This window comes from Podarcis cretensis (assembly GCF_951804945.1).
Source record: "Podarcis cretensis genome assembly, chromosome: 3".
NCBI classification, from domain to species: Eukaryota; Metazoa; Chordata; class Lepidosauria; order Squamata; family Lacertidae; genus Podarcis; species Podarcis cretensis.
In genome coordinates, this window is record NC_137172.1 from 111,874,179 (window position 1) to 111,898,566 (window position 24,388).

Consider the following 24,388-nt stretch of genomic DNA (forward strand, 5'->3'; position numbering starts at 1 on the left):
GCACATCTGTAGATTCACAGATTTTCCCCACTCCTGGCCTGGGGCCTGAAAGTTCTCACCTGTAATCTGATCACATGCTTAGCCTAATGCTTCCCTTTTCCCCACACCTGGGAGTGTGTGGTTAGCTACCAACAATGCCCGTGAAAACCCAATGAGGATATCAGTGTGTGGGAGAGACTAGGATTGTGTAGTTAAAAAAACCCAACCTGTTGCCACTTTAACAGCCATACTTTGCTCTTTTAAAGGAGATCTTATCAGTAGTGTGTTGGTTTTTTGTTTCAGTTTTGTGCTGGACTCCATTAGTCCTGCTCTGCTGTGGCCAGCTTTTACATCTGAGATGGGGAACCTGTGTTTCTCCAGATTCTTCTAAACTACAAGTTCCATCATGTCAACTCATTTGCCATCCTGGCTGGGACTGCTGGGCATTGGAGTCCAATGACTTATGGAGGGCCGCAGACTAGCTGTCTCATTCCTGCCCCTGTATTGCTGTGTCCAGCATAAATTATTATTAATAATAAAATAATAATATTTCTACACCGCCCATCTGGCTGTGTTGCCACTCTGCGTGGCTTCCAACACACCACCACCACCACAACAATTAAATAAATAATTGTAACAATCAGATCCTATATAAAAAGTCACAATAACTTTAAAATAAACAACTTAAATCAAATAAAGCAATATTCAGCAATCCATTGGAATCCAATAGTAAACAGCAACAGAAGTGCAGCTTCTTCTGTGATTTTCCCCAATGCCTTTTTCTGCACATCTTGTCCTGGCAAACACATTTTGCATCACATTTTGAATTAGCAATACGGGAGCAGGTCTGCTGGTGATATGGGGCTGCGGTGATGTGGTCTGGTGCTGCTGGTGGTTTGGCAGGGTTGTGGCAGAAGCAGGCAGTGTTGCAGGGGGAGTGCGGTGCTACCTGCATCATGATCCGTTATCATAGCAAAGAAGGGCAGCTTTGCATCTTGATCCAGGTAAACCTGCCCTGCCATGTAAGGGATGCAGAGAGGATTGGAGAAACAGGTCCCTGGGGGCCCTCAACAGATTTTGTCACCCGTTCCTTAACCAATATGTGTGCGAAGGCAGCAGTTCTTGGCTCTGATTAGGTTGCTCCATCTCTGCTACTGGTGTGGGCTCATATGCAACACACACACCCTCCCAGCATTGGAAATTCGCCAGGCGCATTTTGCACCTGGCTCTTGCAACCAAGCGAAGATACTCAGCTGTCAGGATGGTACCTGATGTCTCCACCATCTCAAGGTCTTTGCCTGAGGATCCTGGGATCTGGCCTGTTTTCACGCACAAGCTACGCTTCCTGTAAAGTTCTGTCCATTGTATGTTATCTGCGCAGTCAGAATGAATTTCGGGAAGCAGAAAGACGTATTCAAAAAAAGTGACTTTTGAGCCGTCTCGCCCAAAATGGCAACCAGGCTTTCTGTTTTGGCGACTGTAACTTTGGTTTAAGGAGCCATTTGGCACCCAGATTGCATATCTGGGATCCGCTGCCTCATGGATCCTGCAGCCTGAGGTGGTCGCCTGGCTCTGACTGGGTTGATCCATCCATGCTCATGTGTGTGAGCTCATATGTCATGCACAGATCCTCCACATGGAAAACAACAAGTTGGAGAGGATTCTCTGAGATCTAGTCTGCTATGTGGAAGTTATTTTTGTTGGTGGTTTTTTCAACCATTCACAGCCTAAAGTGGTGCAGCTTAGACAGAGGTTGGCATATCTTTTGGGATTGTCATATCAAGATATACATGGGCACCCTGTTCACGCACAGGCAGTGAAAGGATAGGGGCACTTGTGGCCCTCTGGGGGCTGTTGGACTCTGGTCAGCCCCAGCCAGCATGATCAATGGTCAGGGATGATGGGAGATGTTGCCCAGTAACACCAGGAGGGCCACATGATGGTGAGCTGCTTTGAACTTGAAGGTCGTTGTCGGAAAGACGGGGTACATAATTAAATTTAATCAGATAGAAAAGCAAGTTCCCCACCCATGGTTTTGCAGCATGCAAAAACAAACGGGTGCAGATGTAACCATCCATTGCATGAACTCCCTGATGCCACAGGGGTTGTTGCTAGTGTTAGAAACTAGGATATAAAAGCTAGATGCCAAATGGCTTCTTAGCCCAAGAGTACAGTTCCCAAAATGGAATACAGTGGTACCTTGGGTTAGATACGCTTCAGGTTACATACGCTTCGGGTTACAGACTCCGCTAACCCAGAAATAGTGCTTCAGGTTAAGAACTTTGCTTCAGGATGAGAACAGAAATCGTGTTCCGGTGGTGCGGCGACAGCAGGAGGCCCCATTAGATAAAGTGGTGCTTCAGGTTAAGAACAGTTTCAGGTTAAGAACGGACCTCCGGAACGAATTAAGTACTTAACCCAAGGTACTACTGTATATGTGTGTGTGTGGACTGTTCCCGGATCAAGTGGTGATATATATATATATATACACACACACACACACACACACACACACACACACTCCTATTCTGACCTCTTTTTCTGAATGGGTGACTGCTACTCAGGTTGCACAGAAAAAGCAATTTGGTTCCGGAAATTCATTCCGATTGGGCAGATAAAATATAACTGGTAGAATTCTACAGGATGGGATATTAGTGAGTGAAAACAGCCAAGATGCAGTGATCCCCAGGTGTGCACCTCCAGGTGGTGGAGATATCAGGTGGCACCCAGGCACCTTCACTTAGTCACAAGTGGTTGATAGCTGGATGCCAAATGCGCCTTGCGCCTGGCTAATTTCAAACACTGATTGTTGCTGCGTGACCAGTGGTCAGGAGTATTGAGTGTTGTGGTCCATCAGATTCTGAAGGGTCACCCGCTCCCCATCCCTGGTCTTCATTGTGCATCAAGTTCGATGACATGACATGTGCATTTTTGGTGCTGGGCAAAGCACAGAGGTCTGGTCTCCTGCACTAAAATGTTCCCATAACCTAAACTTCATGGTAGGCTGTTTTCTTTTGTTGAGCCCTCTTAGATTCTTTCATTAGCCTCCTGCCTTTTGGTTCCCCGTTTTACTAGCTAATTAGGTGTCCCTCTGTCTCCTAGCTCAGTGTCGACTCGTTGCCTAGTACCTTGGTTTGATGGGATAAGATTCAGGATGTGGAATTCTTGTGCCTGACTGGTGTATTTATTCAAAGATGTGCAAGGGTCAGACATGGCATGGGAAAAATTAAGCCTCTGTGCCGTATGCATGCATTCCTCAGCTATCTTAATTGCTGATCTCTAGAGTGGGGATTGATGTACACCTCTTAACCCTCTATCATCTCTGAGGTGCATGGCTTTGAAAGCAAGGAGGTTGTATTTGGGTGCTAGCAGAATCCCCCCCCCCCAAGTTCCTAACAGGAACAGAACCCAAAACACAAATTGGGTATCTGTTTGAATTGTGGAAGGGACTGGTCTACAAGAACAGGAGAACTTGCTGTGCGAAAAATTATTTTTTCACTCTTTTGCTTACTGCTACAAGTTTCTGAGTTGAGACAGAGCTCTTAATTTGAGCTGAAATTAATGACTATCGGACCTTTCCCGATATCGTTGAGGGTGGACACTCACTGCTAGAGAAGAAGTGATTAGTGTTGTTATGGTTCACAAATGCCACAAATTTGGCAGACCTTTGAGGTGTTTCAGTGCAGAAAGCGACTTTCTTGAATGTGTGTTTGTCGGGTGGTTGTTTTATTTCAAAACTAAAAAAAAAAAAACACCCCAAAACAAATTTGCAAAGGGCTGTATTGGAATGTGGCAACGCCAGGTATGAAGTAACAGTAGCACTTTCAGCAAAAATATTCTGCTTTTCCTCCCTCCCCATCTTCCCCGGGGTGGGGCAGGCCAGTAAACAATACTAAGAATGAGCAGGAACTGTTGCTATGCCTTAAAACAGAACATCTTCCCAAACGATTATGCAAGGCTGCAGTGAAAACATCCTCTTAACTGAAGGTAGCAGGAGTGACCATAATTGGCTCTTTGTTTTTTGGTGTGGTATGCTTCCAACTTGCTCTAACATGTTTTGGCTCTGTGCATTGACTCAGGAGGAGTGTTGCTGCAATTAATCCAAGGCGGAAGGCTGCCTTGACAGATAGAACTGCCTCCAAGTTGAGCTGAATGTATATTTATGTTCTGGCTCTGGCATCTTGTGCTGTGCTGTGTGTGTGTGTACGTGTGTACACTTGATGGAAGGAGGGTCCTCGAGCGTGTGCTTTAAAAAACGTCTGTATGTTGCGCGGGGAGAAAGGCCTGTACAGTACGCAGCGCTAATGAAATATGAATGCAATAATAAATAACGATAATAAAAAAAGTTTGGCCACTCATTGCAAGATGGGGCACATGTCTCTACTTGCCCAACTTTTGCTTACTTTTCCAAGCATTTTCCCACAGTTATCAGTGAACGAAATGGAATCCTTGTCTGCTTTCAATATGAAATATATTTAGGCTGCAATCCAACACTGTCTATTTAAAAAGCAAGCTAGACTCCCCCCCTCCCCCCAGTTCAGAGGCTGCATGCTGAGCTAAGTCGTGAGAAATGAATTTGCTTTTGAATTCTTTTTGCTCTCTCTCTCTCTCTTTTAAAGTCAGTGTTATGCCTTGCACCTTGCAGTTGTTTACTTTTCTTTCAGGGAAGCTGTTTGTCTCTGCAAAAAAAACCTAATTCCCTTCTTGCCACCCTTGCAAATGGATTGATAGCCAGTGCTAACAATGTCATTAGTCAGAAGGCAAACTTTAAGCTTATGAGTCACAACTTTCTTTTCTGCTGCCTGAGTTAGAGTCTTAAGAGTAATTTCCCTTCGCCCACGTCCCACGAAGCTAAGGTGACTGAACACTGACACCTGGTCACCGGAATATTTTGGCACGCTCCCAATGTGTAGGCTTGTGGAATTGTCTGGCTGAGAAACTAAGCTTGTTCATTGTGTGTGTGTGTCTAAATTTCTATCCCTCGTGGTCATTGTAAAAACTTCAGATTTTCCAACCACAACAACTTCAATCTTTGCATGACTACAGGACTCTTGGTATCTCTCTCTCTCTCTCTCTCTCTCTCTCTCTCTCTCTCTCTCCTTTTCTTTCTTTTTTCTTTTTAAAAAGACCATTTAAAACACAGATGACCACTCCAGATGTGTCATTTTAATGTGCAGAAAGATGAACCAGGGGCTGCCTTGGCATCGTACACCTGCATGTCCCACAATTCTCACCAACGTTTTACAGCATGTTGTAGCTTGCCGTCTTGTAAAATACATCACTTAAGACTTGTAGCATTTGATGGTACGCTTCGTAGAAAACATCCCTGTCCCTGAATTATCGTGGGTTGGTGTCTGTGTGTTCTTCCTCCTTGCCTGCCCCTCCCCATGCCACACTTTTAAATGAAGTTTTCTGAACTTGTGGGATGGAAGGAGGAGGGACACATGAAAAAAGTGTGATTAACTCTTGAAGATTTCTTTCTCTTTCTCTGCTCAAGGCTAGGGATAAAAGGTGCTTTGGTTTCGTTAGCATCCTTCTTGTCTGAATAAGTTTGGCTTGTGTACATCCCAAGTGTGCAGGTGGCAGTTAGCCTTTTTATTTCTTCCCTCTTACTCCAAATAGGTTTAGGGTTGGGTTGTGAAGTCCCCCACCCCTTTCCTTTTTCTTTTTAAGACTGCTTTATGCAGTTCTCTCCCTCCTCCTCCCCCCCTCCCTAGATTCACCCGTCCTTTCCTTTAGTTACCTGATACTTGTGGGAGCAGCGATGGCTTTGCCACAGACAAAGCGTTCAAAGAGGTGCTGAAAAGCAGAGTCTCTAGAGATTATGGTTCTGAACCTTGACAGTTACAATCCTTAGCAACCTGGTTTTGGGCATGCAGAATGGGGAAATGTTGGGATCTTGCAAAAAAAAAAAAAAAAGGTTTTAAACCCCCCCCCAATTTTTTTTTTTTAAAATAAATCCTCCTCCTCCTTTGGGGGCCACTTTCCTTCCTTTACAGCGTGCTTAAGAAACCGCAGCGACATCTCAGCTGTGCAAGGCCTCAAACGGTGGATGCAGAACTTCCTGGTTAAGAATGTGAGATGCATTAGCGATGACAAAGATAAAGAGACCTTTCACCTTAAATTGCTCGAGTCAGTCTGGATAAGGTAGCTTAGTCAGACTGGATAAGGTAGTTTAAGCAGCTGCAAGAGGATCACATTTGTCTCGGCTGTAATCTATTGCCTATTTATGTTTAGAGGAGCACATGATTGTCAGGAAAATGCGTGCAGAGTCGTTTCTCCAAAGCACGCTCTAATAAAAAGACAGTGAGCCTCATTACCATGATTTCTATTTCTATTTCTATTTTTAAATACTAACATGGTGTCTTTTGCTCTTTTTACAGAGATCCTACACGTTGCTCGTTGAAGCCTGGGATTACAGTAACGACAGTGTTAGTAAGTATGCACATGGCCTTTTTTGTGTGTCTCCTCCCTTCACCACCAAGCTGTCTAAAAGCAAGCAGCATGGACAGCTTAAATAGAGGAAGGGGCTGGGTCGGAAGAGGTATGCACTGATCCTTTATGGGAAGGGGCAAATGGAAGGGTATGAACCAGCCCCCTCAAACCTGGGACCCTCCTGGTGTTTTGTAGTTCAAAACATCTAGGCAGTTCCAGGTTGGAGGCTGGTGTGGAGCTTGTCTGTTTCAGCCTGAAATTCCGTGCAGGAGACAAGCCGTTTACCTTCCCGCCGGAGCGGTACCTATTTATCTACTTGCACTTTGACGTGCTTTCGAACTGCTAGGTTGGCAGGAGCAGGGACCGAGCAACGGGCGCTCACCCCGTCGCGGGGATTCGAACTGTCAACCTTCTGATTGGCAAGCCCTAGGCTCTGTGGTTTAGACCACAGCGCCACCCGTGTCCCTAGAAGACAAGCTTAAATTCCCCTAATTCCAGGGTGAGCTTCACTTGAGATGGTCTGCACACAGCGTGGGTTGCCCAGTAAAATGGCAGCTGCCTGAGTCTCTGAGTTGGAAAGACCCATCTGTTTGGAGAAGCAATCTCCATGCTTTGTTAGAATCCACCAGTAGACCATTGGTCGGTTGGTTCATTTCCAGTATTAGGATGATGGCGGGGAATGCCCCCAGAAAATCACAAGTGTGCTGTGCTTCCGAGTCAAGCTGAAATCCACAGATCTCCATGCAAGTGGAAGTTCTTTGGTGTGTTCTGGTAAAGGTGACTGAAAACAATGCTATTCAGCCACCAGAGAGGCCAGGGTAGTCTTCCAACAGTATCTCGGTTTGACATCGGCAACAATGACGCTACTTCAGTCATTTCTGTGCATGAGATTACGAGCAGTCCGCCCTGCCATTTCTCGGAGGCTGCAAAATTGTGTGGAAATAAACAGGTTTTGCAGTGGACTCGTAGGTGCAGTCGATTCTGAATTTCTAACAAACAAGTGTGCTTAATAAAAATGCTGATTCAAAGAAACCATTCTGCAGAATCCTTTTCATCTTTAAGTAGAGCTTTAAAATTTGGTTCATATCCCCTTTCCATGACTCAAGGGGCATCCAAACTAGTGCCCCCCAGATCTTGCTGGATTCGCACTCGCATTCACCCCATCTGAACACCCTTTGTTTGTGACCCATGTGCTCCACAAACATCCTACAGCCCCTTCATGCAGTTTTGTTGTGCGAGCTCCAATTTACAGATGACCCTTTGGCGGCTCCCAAAGCATACCACAATCACGGACATTGCGTGATTCCCACGTAGCAGGAAAAAATGGACAGTGGGAATGGCACTGTGTTGAGATGAGTTTGGCTAAACTGCCATCGAAACTTGCTGCTTAATGGGCGTTTGATGAAATCCCTTTCCCCATAGAGATACTTTGGATCCCAAACGCCTTGTGAGTTGAATGTTTTGGCTCCCGAACGCCACAAACCCAGAAGTGAGTGTTCCGGTTTGCGAACATTCTTTGGAAACTGAACGTCCAACTTGACTTTTGATTGGCTGCAGGAGCTTCCTGCAACCAATCGGAAGACACGCCTTGGTTTCTGAACATTTTGGAAGTCGGACGGACTTCCGGAACGCATTCTGTTCGACTTCCGAGGTACCACTGTATTGGTTGCATTTGTAGCTGCCCTTGCTTTTCAGAGGTAAATGAGAGCTTGCGGTACCTTCTCCAGATATGCCCCAGCCTTATCTCTTGCTGCTGACCCTGCAACTGCCTGGTGCAACTGCTATTGGCATCCTGGCTTGTGCTCAGAAGTTGACGGTTTTCTCAATCTTGCTGCTGCCCTTCTTAAACCATGAATATTTGACAGTATTGTCTGTCGTGACTGTTTTCACCGAGTTGGGCGGAAGGTTTTACTTGGGTTTCCCCTGTCGAGGCTAAAAGTATTCCAACTTTTTCAGGCTTTGCATACAAAAATGGCTGCACAGCTAGGATACAGGCAGGCCAAGTGACATGGCCAAAATACGTACTTCCATTGCACAGAATAGTTTTCCTAACATATATGAAGTGTTTAGAGTAATTGTGCTTGACCTTAAGAGAGTCCTGTAAATCTGGTGTTGCTACTATTCATATATCACAGATGTGGATCATTTTATAGGGAAGAAAACTCAAATGATGTGCTCATTGTAAAACTCTTCTCTCCTATCCATGCAATCTTGGTCATTCTCTTCCCCAAATCATTGTGCAAAATTATCTTCCAGGGAAAGCTGTCTTAACAGTACCTGTCCAAATGGGTCTTGTTAGAGGCAGCTTATTAAGGTATCACCATAAAGATAAAAACAAAACAAAAGACGTTGTTATGGTACTGCAAAAAGAGTCACCCAAACACTTTGGTTCCAGAATCAAGTGCATCTTACAATGGACACTGGTGACATTGGATGATTGATGGCACACGGATATACATGCTTATGTTAACCTCAAATGGAAAACAGGAGAAATCTTTTACAGGTGTTTCTGCATTGACCCCTGTGAGGAAATGCCTGCGTTTGAAAGACGCTGTTGTTTGCCGGAGGATCCCAGTCCTTTTCATTCAGAGCCTTTACTATCTCTCCTTTGAATAGATCTCATCTTTATTTCATGAAACCGAAATTTCTAAAGCTTCACAATGAGCCCTTTATTTTGCCTTAACATTCTGGAGGCAAAAGATGTCCTCCAACCAAAATGTCAAAATGCATTTTCTGAACCAGAAATGTTTGACCCAGTTCAGATGTGGCCCTTGCATATGTTTGCAATTTAAACTTGCAATAGATTGAGCATTGTATATTTTAAAGGGATCACACTAGAGATCCCTTACAATGAAGAACGCCTCCTCTCTTTTTTTGTTTTGTCTCTTATTTACTACTGGCAAACATTTACCAGAACTTGCTGGTGAATAGAGTACAATTTTCCTGCTTTTTTGCTCTTTTAAAATAATAATAATAATAAGATAGTTCAATTTCTAGAGCATATTACAGATGCCTAGTGTGCTCTGATTTGCAATGAGTGCTTTGCCCTTTCCTGAAAGTGATTAACTTGGATAACCTTTTTTTTGAATTGCAAACCTCAAACTTGGCTAGTTAAAGAATCGCAGAACTGTAGGGTTGTAGAAAGGGACCACAAGAGTCATTTAGTTCAACCCCCTGCAATGCAGTAATCTTTTACCCAACATGAGGCTTGAACCCATGGCCCTGCGATTAAGAGCCTCATGCTCTACTGACTGAGCTATTCCAGGTGAGATGGTGAACACCAGTCTCCTAAACCAAATCCATAGGAACAGCTGGGAAAAGCTAAGGGTGTGTCTTGAGGATGTGGGTCCTGTGGCCCAGATGTTTTGGGACAACAATGCCTATTTCCTCTGACCATTGGTCATGTTGCCTGGGGCTGTTCAGAACTGGAGTTCAGTAATGTCCGAAGAGCTGCAGACTCTCCATCTAGCCTGTCTGTCTAGTCTTGCATCCTGTTTACAGTAGCATCCGGCCAGTTACTTCCGGGAAGCCCTCACGCAGGCCATCCCCAAACAAAGATGCCCTCTTATTCAACGCCTGGCGAATCTCAAAAAGGCCAGAAAGATCTATTGTTGCCGGGTTAGCCAACGAGAGTGCATCTCTTGTGTGTGCCATTGCTGTGGTTTTCAGCTGTGCCATCCTTGTCCTTTGAGAACGTAACTGGACCACCGCTGCTCAGATGTCAGTGGTCCAAAGATGGAAAAAAGACAAGAGTCCCTATCAGAGAAGAATGGCAGCTTAAGTTGATGGACTATGCCGAATTGGCAAAAAGGACTGGAAGAATCAGAAACCGGGATGACCCAGATTATAATAAGGAATGGGGAATATGCATAATTTACCTTAAAAACAATTAAAATCATTAGTAGGATTGGAATAACACTTGTAGTTCAATGCTGAGTTTTGGGTATAATGGAGATTTAAAAGATTTGGATTAATAGAAAAGATAGGAGGAAAAGGTTAATATAAGGACCCACAAAGGAGAGGAGGGAAGTTCTTTGAAATTCTCTTTTTATGCTGGTTGTTGGATAATTGATTGTAAATTTCTACGATCTGAAAAGCTAAACTATAAAGAAAAAAGAGAACTTAACTGGACTTAGGGTGGACCACCCTGTTAAGAACGGTACACAAATATGTGTGTTTATCGATTTGGGGGCTGAAGTGAGGCAATAATAAATAACCATTAATGGATGAGAGCTCAGGAGTGCTTTCTTCAGATACTTTGCAGCCTTTGTTTTCAAGCAGAAACTGCTGGATGTACTCGCAAAGTTTGGTTGAAGTCTTGCCTTTCATTTTGGCATCATCATCAGTGCCACCTCCTCTGGCCCTTGGCAGCTGTTCTTAGCTGACCAGGGTCGTGGTCATTGATGGACTATGCCAAAGAGAGCTTCCTCCAGTGTTTTACTTGTTGCTGCTATGTCTGAAAAGCCATTCTGAAGCTGGGACTCGTCTGAAGAACTAACTCCAAGCAATCTTGTTCTGCCTTCTGATTCTGTAGCGTAGGAACAAATGTTTGGTCAGGATTTCTCCATAAATTGAAGTCAAGGCACTATATCCTGAAGATTCGTAGGTTTTTAGTGCAATGCATTGGTTTGTCCTCTGTAAGAGCAGAACTTTCAGGAGTCGGTACGTTTGTTCTCCATCTTGAGTCGTGTGCTTGGAAGAACAGGAATGTTGTGACGCAGTCGAGTGCCATATTGAACTTCGGCAGCGTGTTAGACGCAGGTGTGTGCAGACCCGCGTATCTGAAACCTGTTGTGAGGGTAATAAAGGGGAAATGGCAGACAGATTTCTGAAAGTCAGTTCCTGATGAGACCCAACTAAGATGTGAAGTCGCAGCGCTGCTGTAGGAATGATGATATGCACGGCTCTTTAGAGCAGGTTACAAAGTACTGTATTTTTTGCTCTACAAGACACACTTTTCCCCTCCTAAAAAGTAAGGGGAAATGTGTGTGTGTCTTATGGAGTGAATGCAGGCTGCGCAACTATCCTGGAAGCCAGAAGAGCAAGAGGGATCGGTGCGCACCCATCCCTCTTGCTCTTCTGGCTTCCTGGATAGCCACGCAAAGCCTCTTGAGTGCAGCCGGAGTGCTCCTCCCTCTTCGCTCAAGAGGCTTTGCATTGCTTTCTTGTTTCTTGCTTTCCTCCTCTAAAAACTAGGTGCGTCTTCTGGTCGGGTGCATCTTATAGAGCAAAAAATACGGTACCCATTTCACAACTGAGAGACTATAGTGGTACCTTGGGTTACAGACGCTTCAGGTTACAGACGCTTCAGGTTACAGACTCCGCTAACCCAGAAATAGTACCTCAGGTTAAGAACTTTGCTTCAGGATGAGAACAGAAATCACATAGTGGCGGCGCGGCAGTTTTTTGAGCGCTGGAAGGGGGCTGTGGTTTAATCTGTAGCATCCACAGGGATATTTTGAAGGACCTCGAATAGTCAGGTTGGAGAAGGCTGCTCTCTGAGGCCTGAAAGAGCTGCTGCCTGGTAGGGGGTGCAATATCAGGCTACGTTGGACCAACGATTGTGACTCTGTGTATTATCTAAATTGGCTTCCTGTGTTTCACCTCCACAGTTGCAGCCGGTCACATTAACTGCATTATCTTATTTGCCCCCCCCCCCCCCGCCCGTCAGTTCGCCAGTAGCTCCTCCTAAAAGCATGACACGACTCACCTAGTTTGTTCATTCATATATTGGATTTATTTATATCTACCTACCCTCCAAGGAGATCAAAGTGGCGCACATCGTTTTTCTCCCCCATTTACCTTCCCTGCAACCCTGTGAAATAGGTTTTAGGCCGATGGACTATGCCTGCTCCAAGGCCACCTAGTGAGTTTCCTGGCTGAATAGGGATTTTGAACCCTGGTCTCTCGGCTCTAACCAGTGTACCACACTGCACTGAGTTGCATGAGCTTGCTCCCTGTTAACACCCAGTCTTCCAGCACAGTGGAGCTGAAACTGCATCACATGGACAAAAGCCTTACTGTGGTTTCTGTGATTCTTGCGCAGGCTATGTAGGGTTTGCAAAGTGAAGCCAAAAGCGTATTCCTGGGAATGTAAATCCTTCCCCCGCCCCCTTCATTCAGTTCCTAATTGCTGCAGTTCCTCCTTTTTTACCCCTTTGATTCAAATCATATGATTCCTGTGTCGGGAACAATGAGAACTGTAAGGATCGCTTTCTCTCCAGGCTGGCTGACTTGACTCTTTGCACTGTCTGCTGCCATGGGATTGCTAGTCCTTAACCTTCCATCCTTGCGGCCCGGTAATGGCAGGTTTGTACAACTCTGAACTAATTTCCTTTTGGTTTCGTGCACGCTGCCAAGCGGGGAGAGGGAGCGAGGAATATGTGGAAAATCCTACCAAAGCTGCTTACGAGAGTGTCCTTGGTGGTGGTTGTTGTTGCTGCTTCCCCCTGTGTGGTTGCTAATAACTGGCCAGTAATGCCACATCTCAGGAGTCACTTTTCTCTGTGACGCCGCATGATCCCACTTAGCTTTCCCTGGGCAGAGAATTGTGCGAAGAAGCATCAGTGTGAACTGGTCCGTATGAGTGTGGACGTGGGTGGCGCTGTGGTCTAAACCACTGAGCCTCTTGGGCTTGCCAATCAGAAGGTCGGCAGTTCGAATCCCCACGATGGAGCAAGCTCCGGTTGCTCTGTCCCAGCTCCTGCCATCCTAGCAGTTCGAAAGCACGCCTGTGCAAGTAGATCAATAGGTACTGCTGCGGCAGGAAGGTAAACGGCGTTTCTGTGTGCTCTGGTTTCTGTCACGGTGTTCCATTGTGCCAGAAGCAATTTAATCATGCTGGTCGCATGACCTGGAAAGCTGTCTGTGGACAAACACCGGCTCCCTTAGCCTGAAAGCGAGATGAGCGCCGCAACCCCATAGTTGCCTTTGACTGGGCTTAACCATCCAGGGGTCCTTTACCTTTGCTAATCAGTATGCTGAGTCAGGCCATTGGTTCTGCCTAGCTCAGTATTGTCAGCAAGGGATTCTCCCAGTGCTACCGGGAGATGGCAGGGATTGAATGCAGGAACATGGGGGCTCTCTGGCCCTACCCCAACAGAGTCATCCGTGGCCTTTGGTTGACAGCAGGAGCTGGAACACAAGGCCTGTTGCTGGCTGAAAATGCATAGTACTTATTTCATGCTGGGTTTGCAAATAGCCTGTGACTGGTGCTAATTCGAGAGTGGGGGGGGGGCATTTATATCTTGCATGGTGATTTGCAGCAGCATACAGATCCTTTCCCTGGAACCTGGAAGGCAAGCAAGGCAAATGATTTCATATACTGTTGCTGTTGTAAACCGATGGAATTTATTTTGAAGGCTGGCATAGAAGTACCTTAAGTAAAGGAGTGTCCTATCCCGAACGATCCTTCTTTGAAAAGTGGATTTATAGTGTCTATTCACCTTTTTCTCTGCCATACCCTCCAACATTTCTCCGATGAAAATAGGGACAGACACCCCAAGGAAAAGTGGGAGGGACGCAGGTGGCGCTGTGGGTTAAACCATAGAGCCTAAGACTTGCAGATCAGAAGGTCGGCGGTTTGAATCCCCGCGACGGGGCGAGTTCCCATTGCTCGATCCCTGCTCCTGCCAACCTAGCAGTTCGAAAGCACATCAAAGCGCAAGTAGATAAATAGGTACCGCCTCCGGCGGGAAGGTAAACGGCGTTTTCGTGCGCTGCTCTGGTTCGCCAGAAGCGGCTTAGTCATGCTGGCCACATGACCCAGAAGCTGTACGCCGGCTCCCTTGGCCAATGAAGCGAGATGAGCGCCGCAACCCCAGAGTTGGCCACGACTGGACCTAATGGTCAGGGGTCCCTTTACCTTTACCTTTAAGGGAAAGTGGGAGATATCGGAAACTGGGATGGCTTCTGTAAATCTGGGGCTGCCCCTGGAAAATAGAGACACTTTGAGGCTCTGCTCTCCCCCACTGCCCTGCTTCTTGAAACAGAGGCTGTCTCTGTGGTGGTTTAAGTTTAAAAGGCCCTGGGTTCAGGTGCTGCTGCTGAAACCTTGTCCTATTGAAAGATTCTCAGCTCGCCAAGCTGGGAAAGATCCTGGCTTTGGGACACTGGAAAGCCACCACAGTCTTATGGAGTAGAAAACTCAGTAAACAAGAACAACAGCCCTAGTCCTTCTGAGTCGGGGGGGGGGGGGCGGAACTTGACTTCATGGGCGTTCCTCATTTTGTTTAATATTTTGGATACTGCCCTGCTGCCACAATATACTTATACATAAGCAATGTTGCCAGCTAGCATGGATGCTTTCCGCCTCTTATCTTTGCCTTCTCCCTCCTCCCTTAGTCTACAGAGGCAGCTCTTGGCTGTTTTATGATAGATTTTTGGTCTGCAGTCCAGCAGGTTTTAAGGTGCTGCCAGATCATTGAAGTCTCGAGGCCGGGCTAGCAAGCGAAATACCACAGATACGTACCAGGTCCCAGGCACGTGTGAAATATTAGGGTTTTTGCTGATCTGTTGCGTAGCAGTTTTGCATTTTCTTGAAAAGTCTGGGAGGCTGTCGTAGAACCAGAGAGTCTTTGAAGGAGATTCCAGGGGAATCTTTGCTTCCTTGTCCAGAGCGATAAAAAGAATTTTGAGCCCTGGCTACTACGACTAAAAAGGAGGGGGTAATTTAACACGACGGCTTGCTTTCGCAGAGGGTGGGGGCAGAGAAAACCTGAAAACCAGGTGAACTTCTGAAAGTGGAGTGCCAATGTCACCGCTTGGCTCAGAAGGGAAAGTGTTTCCAGCTTATACCTGCCTGGCAGGAAATCTCTAGCATGAATCTTGCCCAGAGCAAATAGGGTTTTGCAACACTTCTACTGTAGTTGGCCTGAGGGCGTTTATAAGTCAGATGTGAAACGATATCTTGCAGATGGGTGAATAATCAGAACAAAGTTCAGGGCATTTGCAAGCAGAGAGTTTTGCATTCTTGTTGTTGCGGAGTACGGCCTCTCCTGCCTTTTGCCTTCCTCTGGTTGTGAAGAAGCCATTTTTTTCTTGGGCTTTGCATCGGTGCTCTGGCTTCGAGGTTTTACAGTGAACATTTCTTGGCATCTTAGAGTAGGGCTGCGCAATATCTGGTTTTTGACATCGCGATAAATCACCAGCCAAACACCGCGATACAACAATATATTGTGATATCTGAAATAAAGATGGAGTTATGTAGAGGCATTGAATGGCTGACTTAACGTTTTTCCCCACGTTGCAATTTTTGTATGGCGCACACAATATATTGCACACAATATATTCACAATAAATTATGAAACTGATATCATGATATGGACTTCAAACTGGTTTTGGACAATATATTGCCCACCCCATATGAGAGAGCCACAACCAGCCTCTGTGGATACAGTTCAGGGCTAAATAGACTTGTGAAATATGGACCACTTATAAATGCCATCTCCAACTCCTCGAAAGATACTATCAATGGTGTCTCCAAAATTTTTTACACATCACTTGGGAAGACAGGCGAACTAATGCCAGTGTACTGGAAGAAGCAAAGATCACCAGCAATGATTCTTCAACATCAACTTTGTTGGACTGGTCATGTTCGGATGCCTGATTATCGTCTTCCAAAGCATTACTTTATTCCGAACTCAAGAATGGAAAGCATAATGCTGGTGGTCAACAAAAGAGGTTTAAGGCTCTCAAGGCAAATCTAAAAAAATGTAGTATAAACACTGACAACGGGGAAACACTGGCCTGTAAGTGCTCCAATTGGAGAACAGCCTTTACCAAAGGTGTCATGGGCTTTGAAGACTCTCGAACTCAGGACGAAAGAGAGAAATGTGTTAAGAGGAAGGCACGTTTCGCAAATCCACACTGTGATCAGCTCCTGCCCGGAAACCTATGTCCCCACTGTGGAAGGACGTGTGAATCCAGAATTGGCTTCCACAGTCACTTACGAACTCACTGTTAAAACTGTGTTCATGGAAGACAATCTTATTTGGCTACAAGTAATCGCCAAAGGAGAAGAAGATAAGGGCAGCTTCCTATGTGCTTACGGCTTCAGTCTGCGTGCGCATAATGGGAATCGGCATAGCTAGTAAAAGGGGGATAAAAAGGAAGTATGTTTAAAAAGATGAAACGTTTAATATCCTCCACTCATTAGATTGTTATGCCTTCAGGCAGGGCCTGCAACTTACTTTGATAGCAGTGCCTAAATCTTCAAGACAGATGATAATGTGGAGTTTAAATATTAATAAGTGCTATCCCACAGTCAGATTAATCTTGTGTAAATAGTCCTCGTAGTGGTTTTGGCGATGTTGGGTAAATGAGGCAACGCTTAGTGCTTGCCCATCTGCATAAACACTCAGTAGCTGGCAACAGTTTCAGTTGCTGCCGTGTGCAGAAACCATGCAAGGTGTGTGCATGTGTGTGCTTGTTGCACAGGGTTGTGGATACCTATTTTGTGTAGAAGAAAACCATGTACAGTCGTACCTTGGAAGTCGAATGGAATCCTTTCCAGAAGTCCATTCGACTTCCAAAACATTTGGAAACCAAAGCGTGGCTTCTGATTGGCTGCAGGAAGCTCCTGCAGCCAACCGGAAGCCACAGAGACCCCGTTGGACATTCGGGTTCCAAAGAACATTCGCAAACAAGGGTACTCACTTGCAGGTTTGCAGCGTTCAGGAGCCAAAACGTCTAAGTACCAAGGGGTTTGGGATCCAAGGTACGACTGTACTGGCATCCATGAAGGGACAAGTGTGTGTATCAGCCCTGAGCTTTGAAGGAAAGTCATCTCTCCAGGCTTCTCTGCTCAGCTGTGCTGCACTTTGGTGGAGATATTTCTGTGTATCCTGGCTTAACCTCGCTGATTCTTCTTCCTTTGAGGGGTGGGTCCATTCATATGAAAAGGAGTGCCGCAACAGAGACCTGCAGGCTGCCCTTTCCCCTTCTGATTTCTGTTTTCTTCCTCCCTTAAGATGCCGACAGCATCATCGAAAAGGCATCTCACTCTGGGATGATCAACCCGAGCCGCCAGTGGCAGATATTGAAGCAGAACGCAGGTGTGGCTCACTTCGAATACCAGATCCGGGTCACTTGCGACGAGCACTACTACGGCTTTGGCTGCAACAAGTTTTGCCGGCCGAGAGATGACTTTTTTGGGCACTACACCTGCGATCAGAATGGCAACAAAACGTGCTTGGAAGGCTGGATGGGTCTGGACTGTGACAAAGGTTTGTGATGCCCGTGTTACGTTCCCTGGGTATTGTGTGGCGCTAGAAGTCAGGGAGCACCAAAGATAATTTCCGTTCCCCTTAATTCCAGGCAAGTTGAGGGCAAACAGGTCAGCTATTTAACCGAGAGTCCCGCATCATCCCAAGCAACGTTGGAGGGTTCTTAGGCCTCATTTAACGATGCACGATAATGGGTCTTGCAACCTCAATTTAGTGCAGTGTTTCTCAAACTTGGGTCTCTGGCTTTTGTTGCACTACAGCTCCCATCATTCCTAGCTAGCAGGACCAGTGGTCAGGGATGATGGGAGTTGTAGTCCAAAAACAGCTGGAGACCCCAGGTTCAAGGAAAACTGATTTTGCGGCTCAATATAACAGAGGTTTTTGAATGGTGGAGACTGAGATGGAAGTATTCAGAGTTGTACTTGAGGAATCCGTCTTCTACTGAGTCAGGCAATTGGTCCATGTAGCTTAGCAGTCATCTACCTTCTGCCAGTCATAATTGGAAACAAAATGCAGGTAAGAATGGAGGCCTAGCAGAAGAACTCCCATCATCCCTGGCCATGCAGCAGGGGCTGATGGTATCTGTAGTCTCAACAGTATCCCTAGGGCCACAAATTTCCCATCCCTGGTATAAGGCAGCTACATGACAGTAAATCAGATATGTTTCATAGTGTGAAGAAGCAAGGTTTCTTCTTTTCTGATAGTGAAGCTTCAAGAGAAAGGTGCTTGCTCAAGAGAAAGGTTCTTTTTCGGTTATGAGCCTGCATCCTAAATAATACTCAGCTGTGGGGCTGTGCCTTTTCACTTTCAAATGCAAATAGGTTTGCAGTGAGGAGAAGGTAGGGGTGGATCTGCGTAGAACATTTTGGCTCTTTTGAAAGGGAATGGACTCTCTTCCTGAGAAAACGTGGAGACTTATAATGTATATGTTGGAAAGAGAGTTTTTTGCACATCACGGGAGGCTTTTGAAAACGGAACTTAAATTTCTGCTCCAGGGATGATGGAGTTGCTGTCATGAGACATTACCTACCCTAGTTTCTCTTCCAGTAGACTTGATCCAAGGGACCTGTTTAAACCTTGGATTTGGTAGGATTACAGTACTAGCGGGAGATTAAAACGTTCCCACGAGGGGCGAGAGTCCAGGGAAAGGGTCTCTTGTGCTGTTCAGAGGGGGGGGGGACCCCAAACATACCCTTCTAATCCCCCCTTCTTCTCTCCATAGCCATCTGTCGTCAGGGTTGCAGCCCCAAACACGGTTCTTGCAAAATTCCCGGAGAGTGCAGGTAAACTAAACAAATCTTCCTTTGGCTAAGCAATCGTAACTTTTCAAATTAAACAGGGGGCTGTCTAGCCGGGGGGAGGGAGGGAGGGAGGAAGAAAGAAACGCTACCCCTTCTTCCCGCTGCATTATGAAATGTTTAATTGCGTGTTCTCCATTCCCGGCGTCAGTGAGGTGAAACGTTTCCCTCGCTCGAAATGCCCAGCATCTCTCCGTGTTGGGCATGGAGGCGAGAGGACGAATGCATTTGTGGATGTTTCGCAATGAGCTGTGGCCGAAATTCTTCGCAAACTTTCCCCCCCCTGTGTGCAAAATCTGCTGATCGAGGCATTTTCCTCTATAGTGTGTTTAATTACATGACTTGCTTTCATCCCTCCCTCCCCATTCCCTCAACTTTGTCCCCCATCAATAGGCAAAAGTTGAGCATTCTTTAGAATAGGATTAATGCAGCCTCTTGGTTCCTCTGGTCTTGGGAGCCAGACTTGGGAGTGATGAGAGGTTAATAGCTTGGATGGAATCTTGTCTGTAGATACCGATGAAGGCAGAGTCTTTTGCCGTAGTCTTTTGAAGTTGAAGTCTCTTCTCTTTTGGCCAGCAGACAAGGAGAAAGGGAGGGAGAGAGAGGCAGAGCTTGTATATAGCCAGACAGTATAAGGGATCCAGCTAGAACGCCAAGAATCTCATCTGCATGTATTTCTAATAATCGGTTTTCGCTTTCGTATCCAGGTAGGGTTTCTGGATGATGTTGGGGTTATGTAATCCTTGTTTGTATAAGGCCACTGCTTTGTTTTTATTTTTTAAGGCCAGCGTAATTATCTGTCTCTTGCATAAGCATCAACCTTCTTAGCTCATGCAGCCTGCTATGGTGTCACAGATCCCACAGGGTAGAATTTAATTCCCAGGGGTTGGTTTCCCCACTTTGCTGGACACAGAACTGGACACAGAAACGTGGGCTGTCACCCAACCAGGCCAAGCTTCTCCAGTCCTTTGAGCCCAGTTCCTGCGTCTGCTTCCTCTGCTACGTCCTGCGACGCTGAGTTCCGCAGACCCAGAGTGGTGAATCCATCCTGTGTTGTGCGATGAAATACAAAGCCTTAAACAGGGAAGGTTTAGGGACAGTGGGTGTGGGAAGGAGGGAGTTGTCCAGCCCTAGGAGTAAATACAGTGGTACCTTGGGTTACAGATGCTTCAGGTTACAGACTCCGCTAACCCAGAAATAGTACCTCAGGTTAAGAACTTTGCTTCAGGATGAGAACAGAAATCTTGCTACAGCAGCACGGCAGCAGCGGGAGGCCCCATTAGCTAAAGTGGTGCTTCATCTTAAGAACGGACTTCCGGAACGAATTAAGTTCTTAACCCGAGGTTCCACTGTACATTCTTTCTGCGGCACCCCTGTGGGGCTCAGGAGCCCAGCTATGTCACCCCTTGCCTGCAGAGCCGGCAGCCCCTTACCCTTTTTCGAACACCCTCCCTTGTGAAGTGTTCCCTCAGCCTCCTCTCCTCTCCCCTCTCCTTGGGAGTTCTTTGGACAGCTGCTGCCCCAAAGAGCGTTGCCTCCTCACACTGCCCCACAGGGGCCAGGGAAGCACCCCACCCCCCGGCCAGCCCCAGAGGCACCATTCACCTGGGATGCTTGTAGCCAGGGCTGCTGCAACAAACAGCCATGCAGAGACACGAGAGGGCATCAGGGGAGGGAGGGAAGAAAAGGACAGAGGCCAGTATGCCCGTGGCACCCCTTACCATCATTCACGGCACCCCAGGGTGCCACGGCACACTGGTTGAAAGCCCCTGTGTTATGTGCCTTGGTTGTGCATGCTGCTGCAGGCTGCGATTCTGCCTGGAAGAAATGCTCATGAGTCTGTGCAGTATTTGGGGTGGCACACCTCCCTTTGCCGGTGTCTGAGCACTTGCCTGCATGGGCAAGGGGGCGCTTCCCCTGTGATGCTGCCGCTCCCGGTGGCTGGATGTGATGGTTCAAATGTTTCGAGCAACAGCTCAGACGAGACGCAATATTCGCATATAGCAGAGGGGGTCTTGGAGAGACATCGTTGTGGCAGTCATGTGCCGCAGCACCTGTGTCCCCATCCCTAGGGTTGTGGTTGTGCCAGCGTCACAGCTTGGTGGCACAGCATCTCCTTGGTCTTGAGTTCATTTCCCAGCTTCTCCAGGTATTGCTCGGAGTGGATTCTGTGTCTAAAGTTCTGGAGAACTGCTGTCATTCAGGGTAGACGGTGACCCAAGCCCACCCAGAATTGGCTGCATCACAGGGGTTGGACTAAAATGACCTTTCGCCCGCCTATGAGCTAACTGGAACAATGCTCTGACTTGTGTATATGTTCGAATATGGTGTTGGTTGGTTGTCTGCAGTCCAAAGGGGACTAATGTTCTTAGGTAATAATAATAATAATTTATTATTTATACCCCGCCCATCTGGCTGGGCTTCCCCAGCCGCTCTGGGTGGCTTCCAACAAAATACTAAAATAAAATAACCTATTAAACATTAAAAGCATCCCTAAACAGGGCTGCCTTCAGATGCCTTCTAAAAGTTTGGTAGTTCTTTTTCTCTTTGACATCTGGTGGGAGGGCGTTCCACAGGGCAGGTGCCACCACTGAGAAGGCCATCTGCCTGGTTCCCTGTAACTTGGCTTCTTCCAGCGAGGGAACCCCCACAAGGCCCTCAGCGCTGGACCTCAGTGTGTATGTGAGTGTGTTTCATGGAAAAAGCCTTTTCCCCATAGTCCCCATCCCATCCCGGTAGCATTCATTCTTGTGAGTGTGCCTCACCCGAAACCAGATTGCTGTAGCCCCATGCCCTGTCACCAAAATTACGGTCTTCGCATGGGTTCAAACACTGGTGGCAATGCATACAGATTTTTGATTTCCCTCTCCCATCTGGGGAGATCAGGCAATTTTCTTACGCTGGTCCTGGGGCTGGCAGAAAGCTGGTTTGTTGATGGTTCCTTGTAGCATAGGAGACTTTTGGAGGTGGCCTCCCCATCTTGTGCCACACTCGGACAGCTCTGCCTCATTTCAGCGACTCCCCTGGCATATCCCTGCTGCGCTTGTGGCACTCTGCCCAAATCCAAATGGCACCTCAGGCGACATAGCTCAGGTTACGTGCTTTGAAATGGAGCATGTTTGGGGCACGCATGTTGTGTGCGCAACTCGAGCACGCCAAAGGAGCTGAGATCCGCTTGAACCCTTACGGCGTGCTGTTCCAAAATGGGGGGGGGGGTTGCTTTGCCCCTCCGCCCTGCAAACTTGGTAAGGCCTGCTTCCTTTCCAACCCTTGAGAACATACATGAATCACTCCTAGATAAGGGCGATGCAAAAATCTGACCAGCCCTGATAACAGAAGAGAGGCTTGTGTTTGTGTGTTTGTGTGTGTTGTGTGTTTCGGTTGGGCTGCAGTGTTTTGTTCGCCCCCATTTTTGTCTGGGCCGGAGACCAGCTTGCTGCCTGAGCTGGAGCCAGAGCTCCCAGAGATTTGTGCTTCTGTCATCCATCTGAAAGTGCCTTATGGGGTTTGCCCACATTCCTCGCTAGCCAGAACAACAGGCTTTGTTTCCAGAGTTCAAGCCTTCCTCTGTCTCTCACCTCCCACTCTCTGCCCAGACATGCTCTAGTGCCCTTATTTACTTAAGGTGCAATTTTCCCACACTTCCTCTGCAAAGTTCTCCAGCGATGTTGCTGTCCTTCCTGATACCCCAGCCTCAATTATATTCTTGGACTCAGAGGGAAACAAGATTATAACTCTTTTTCCATTAAGTTTGGGGAGGGGGGGGGTCAGGGAATGAGTTACAGTCTCTTTAATGTTGCAAATGCGACCGTTTAAAAATAAGAATTTTCAAAACTGGCTAGATCTGAAACAAGAAGAGTCTGACTCCCTCCCCACCCCTGCCCCAAATTTTGTTTTGGAAGCCACTCGCAGCAGAAGAAGACGGTCTGATTTTAAAAAAAATAAAAATTAAAGCCCTGTATGTGAGCCAGGCTTCTCCGCATGAGAATGCGATTGTGTTATGTTGTTAACGCAGAAAGACTTAATAAATGCTTCGGGCTAAAATTAGCACTGCTTTGTTTTGTTTTGTTTTTGCTTTCTTTCTTAAATTGGCTGGCGTTTGCTTCTTTGGAACAGTTCTATCAAGATGGGCTGTGCCTCTAGCATTTAAAAGTAGAATTTCGGGAGTGGGTGGGCGTTTGGAGACCCTGTAAAGCAGTGGTGTCCAAACTTTTTTCAAAGAGGGCCAGATTTGATGAAGTGAGGGCTGGCCAAAGTTGTTTAGCTTTTTTTTAAGGATTTTGCCCCAAAGTTGTTGAGCTTTTTGATTGAAGTTGTTGAGCTTATTTTAGGATTTTATCCCAAAGTTGTTGAGCTGTTTTTAGGATTTGGCCCCCGGGCCGGACTTTGAACATGCCTGCTGTAAAGAAATGATTGCTCCTCCATCTCTGAGCAGGGTATACTGCGAAGGCTACTGACTCTCTGCTTGTCCACACTTCTGTTTAATGCTTGCAGAGTTCAGGCTGAGAAAAGAATCTATAATTTTTGTATTCTTTGTGACTTCCATATCAAAAAGGTTGGGGGGGGTCATTCCCCTTTGCTCTGTCTTGCCCACAGAGATGGCTCTGCCAATTGGGCTTCCAACAGATAGATTTTAATATTTCTCTTTTATTGAATATATCCAGAGGCTTTGAACTGCTTGCTCTCTCTCTCTCTCCCCTGTTCTGTAAAATTAATTAGGGGAGTGGCTTGCTGTCTGAGGTTTTTAGATGGAGAGTTAAAAGTTGCTGCGAGCAATTAGCCCTTGGAAAGATCCCTATCGCTTTTCCCATGACAAGGATTTGCTGGGCAGAGTTTTTGAAAACCGAAAGCCCAACTGGCTTGGATGAAAAGGTTTATTTTAATAAGTTAGGGCCAGCTTAGCAAGTAATTGCCGGTGATCACTTCTTCCCAGGTCCCAGTAATGAAGTGAACTTTGCAGTTAACCCACAATTTCATGCCTTCAACCTTTCTTGTCTGTTCCCCACCCCCACCCTCCCCTTCATATTCTTCGCTTCAAATAAAAATGGCAGTGTCTCAGGGTGGAATGTATTTAAACTGGAGATTTTCCTTAATGCCCTGTGTTTGCATTTGAGGAGGGGAGCTTTTCGGATAACAGATTACATCTCTTGCTTTGTTACACCAGCCTGGCTTCTTGAGCTTAAAGTAATACGTTCAGAACATAAACACAGGCACTTGAGCCAAACTTCGGATAAAAATTGGGTTTGCTAGGTTGAAATTATCTGGCGGAGAAAAAAATGTCAGATGAATATAACTGATTTATTATGTATGCAGCTATATGTTATCAAAGTGGATACATCATTGGACTTTTAACTATCTTCTGACTGCTGCCAGATTAATATCTCTCTTGAAAGAAGATGCTTCCTGTCCTCCTAATTTGAACATGTGATTCCCCCCCCCCCAAAAAAAACC

At 46.4% G+C, this 24,388-nt stretch overlaps 1 protein-coding gene across 1 annotated transcript in view; it reads left to right on the forward strand.

The window, feature by feature from the left end:
* The window catches only part of JAG1 (jagged canonical Notch ligand 1), a 67,824-nt gene that overhangs the window by 11,915 nt on the left and 31,521 nt on the right, over window positions 1-24,388 (forward strand). Inside the window, exons 3-5 of the mRNA XM_079969704.1 lie at window positions 6,363-6,414; window positions 17,385-17,639; window positions 18,862-18,922. Coding sequence (XP_079825830.1) covers window positions 6,363-6,414; window positions 17,385-17,639; window positions 18,862-18,922 — 368 coding nt within the window. The remainder of the gene's footprint in view (window positions 1-6,362; window positions 6,415-17,384; window positions 17,640-18,861; window positions 18,923-24,388) is intronic.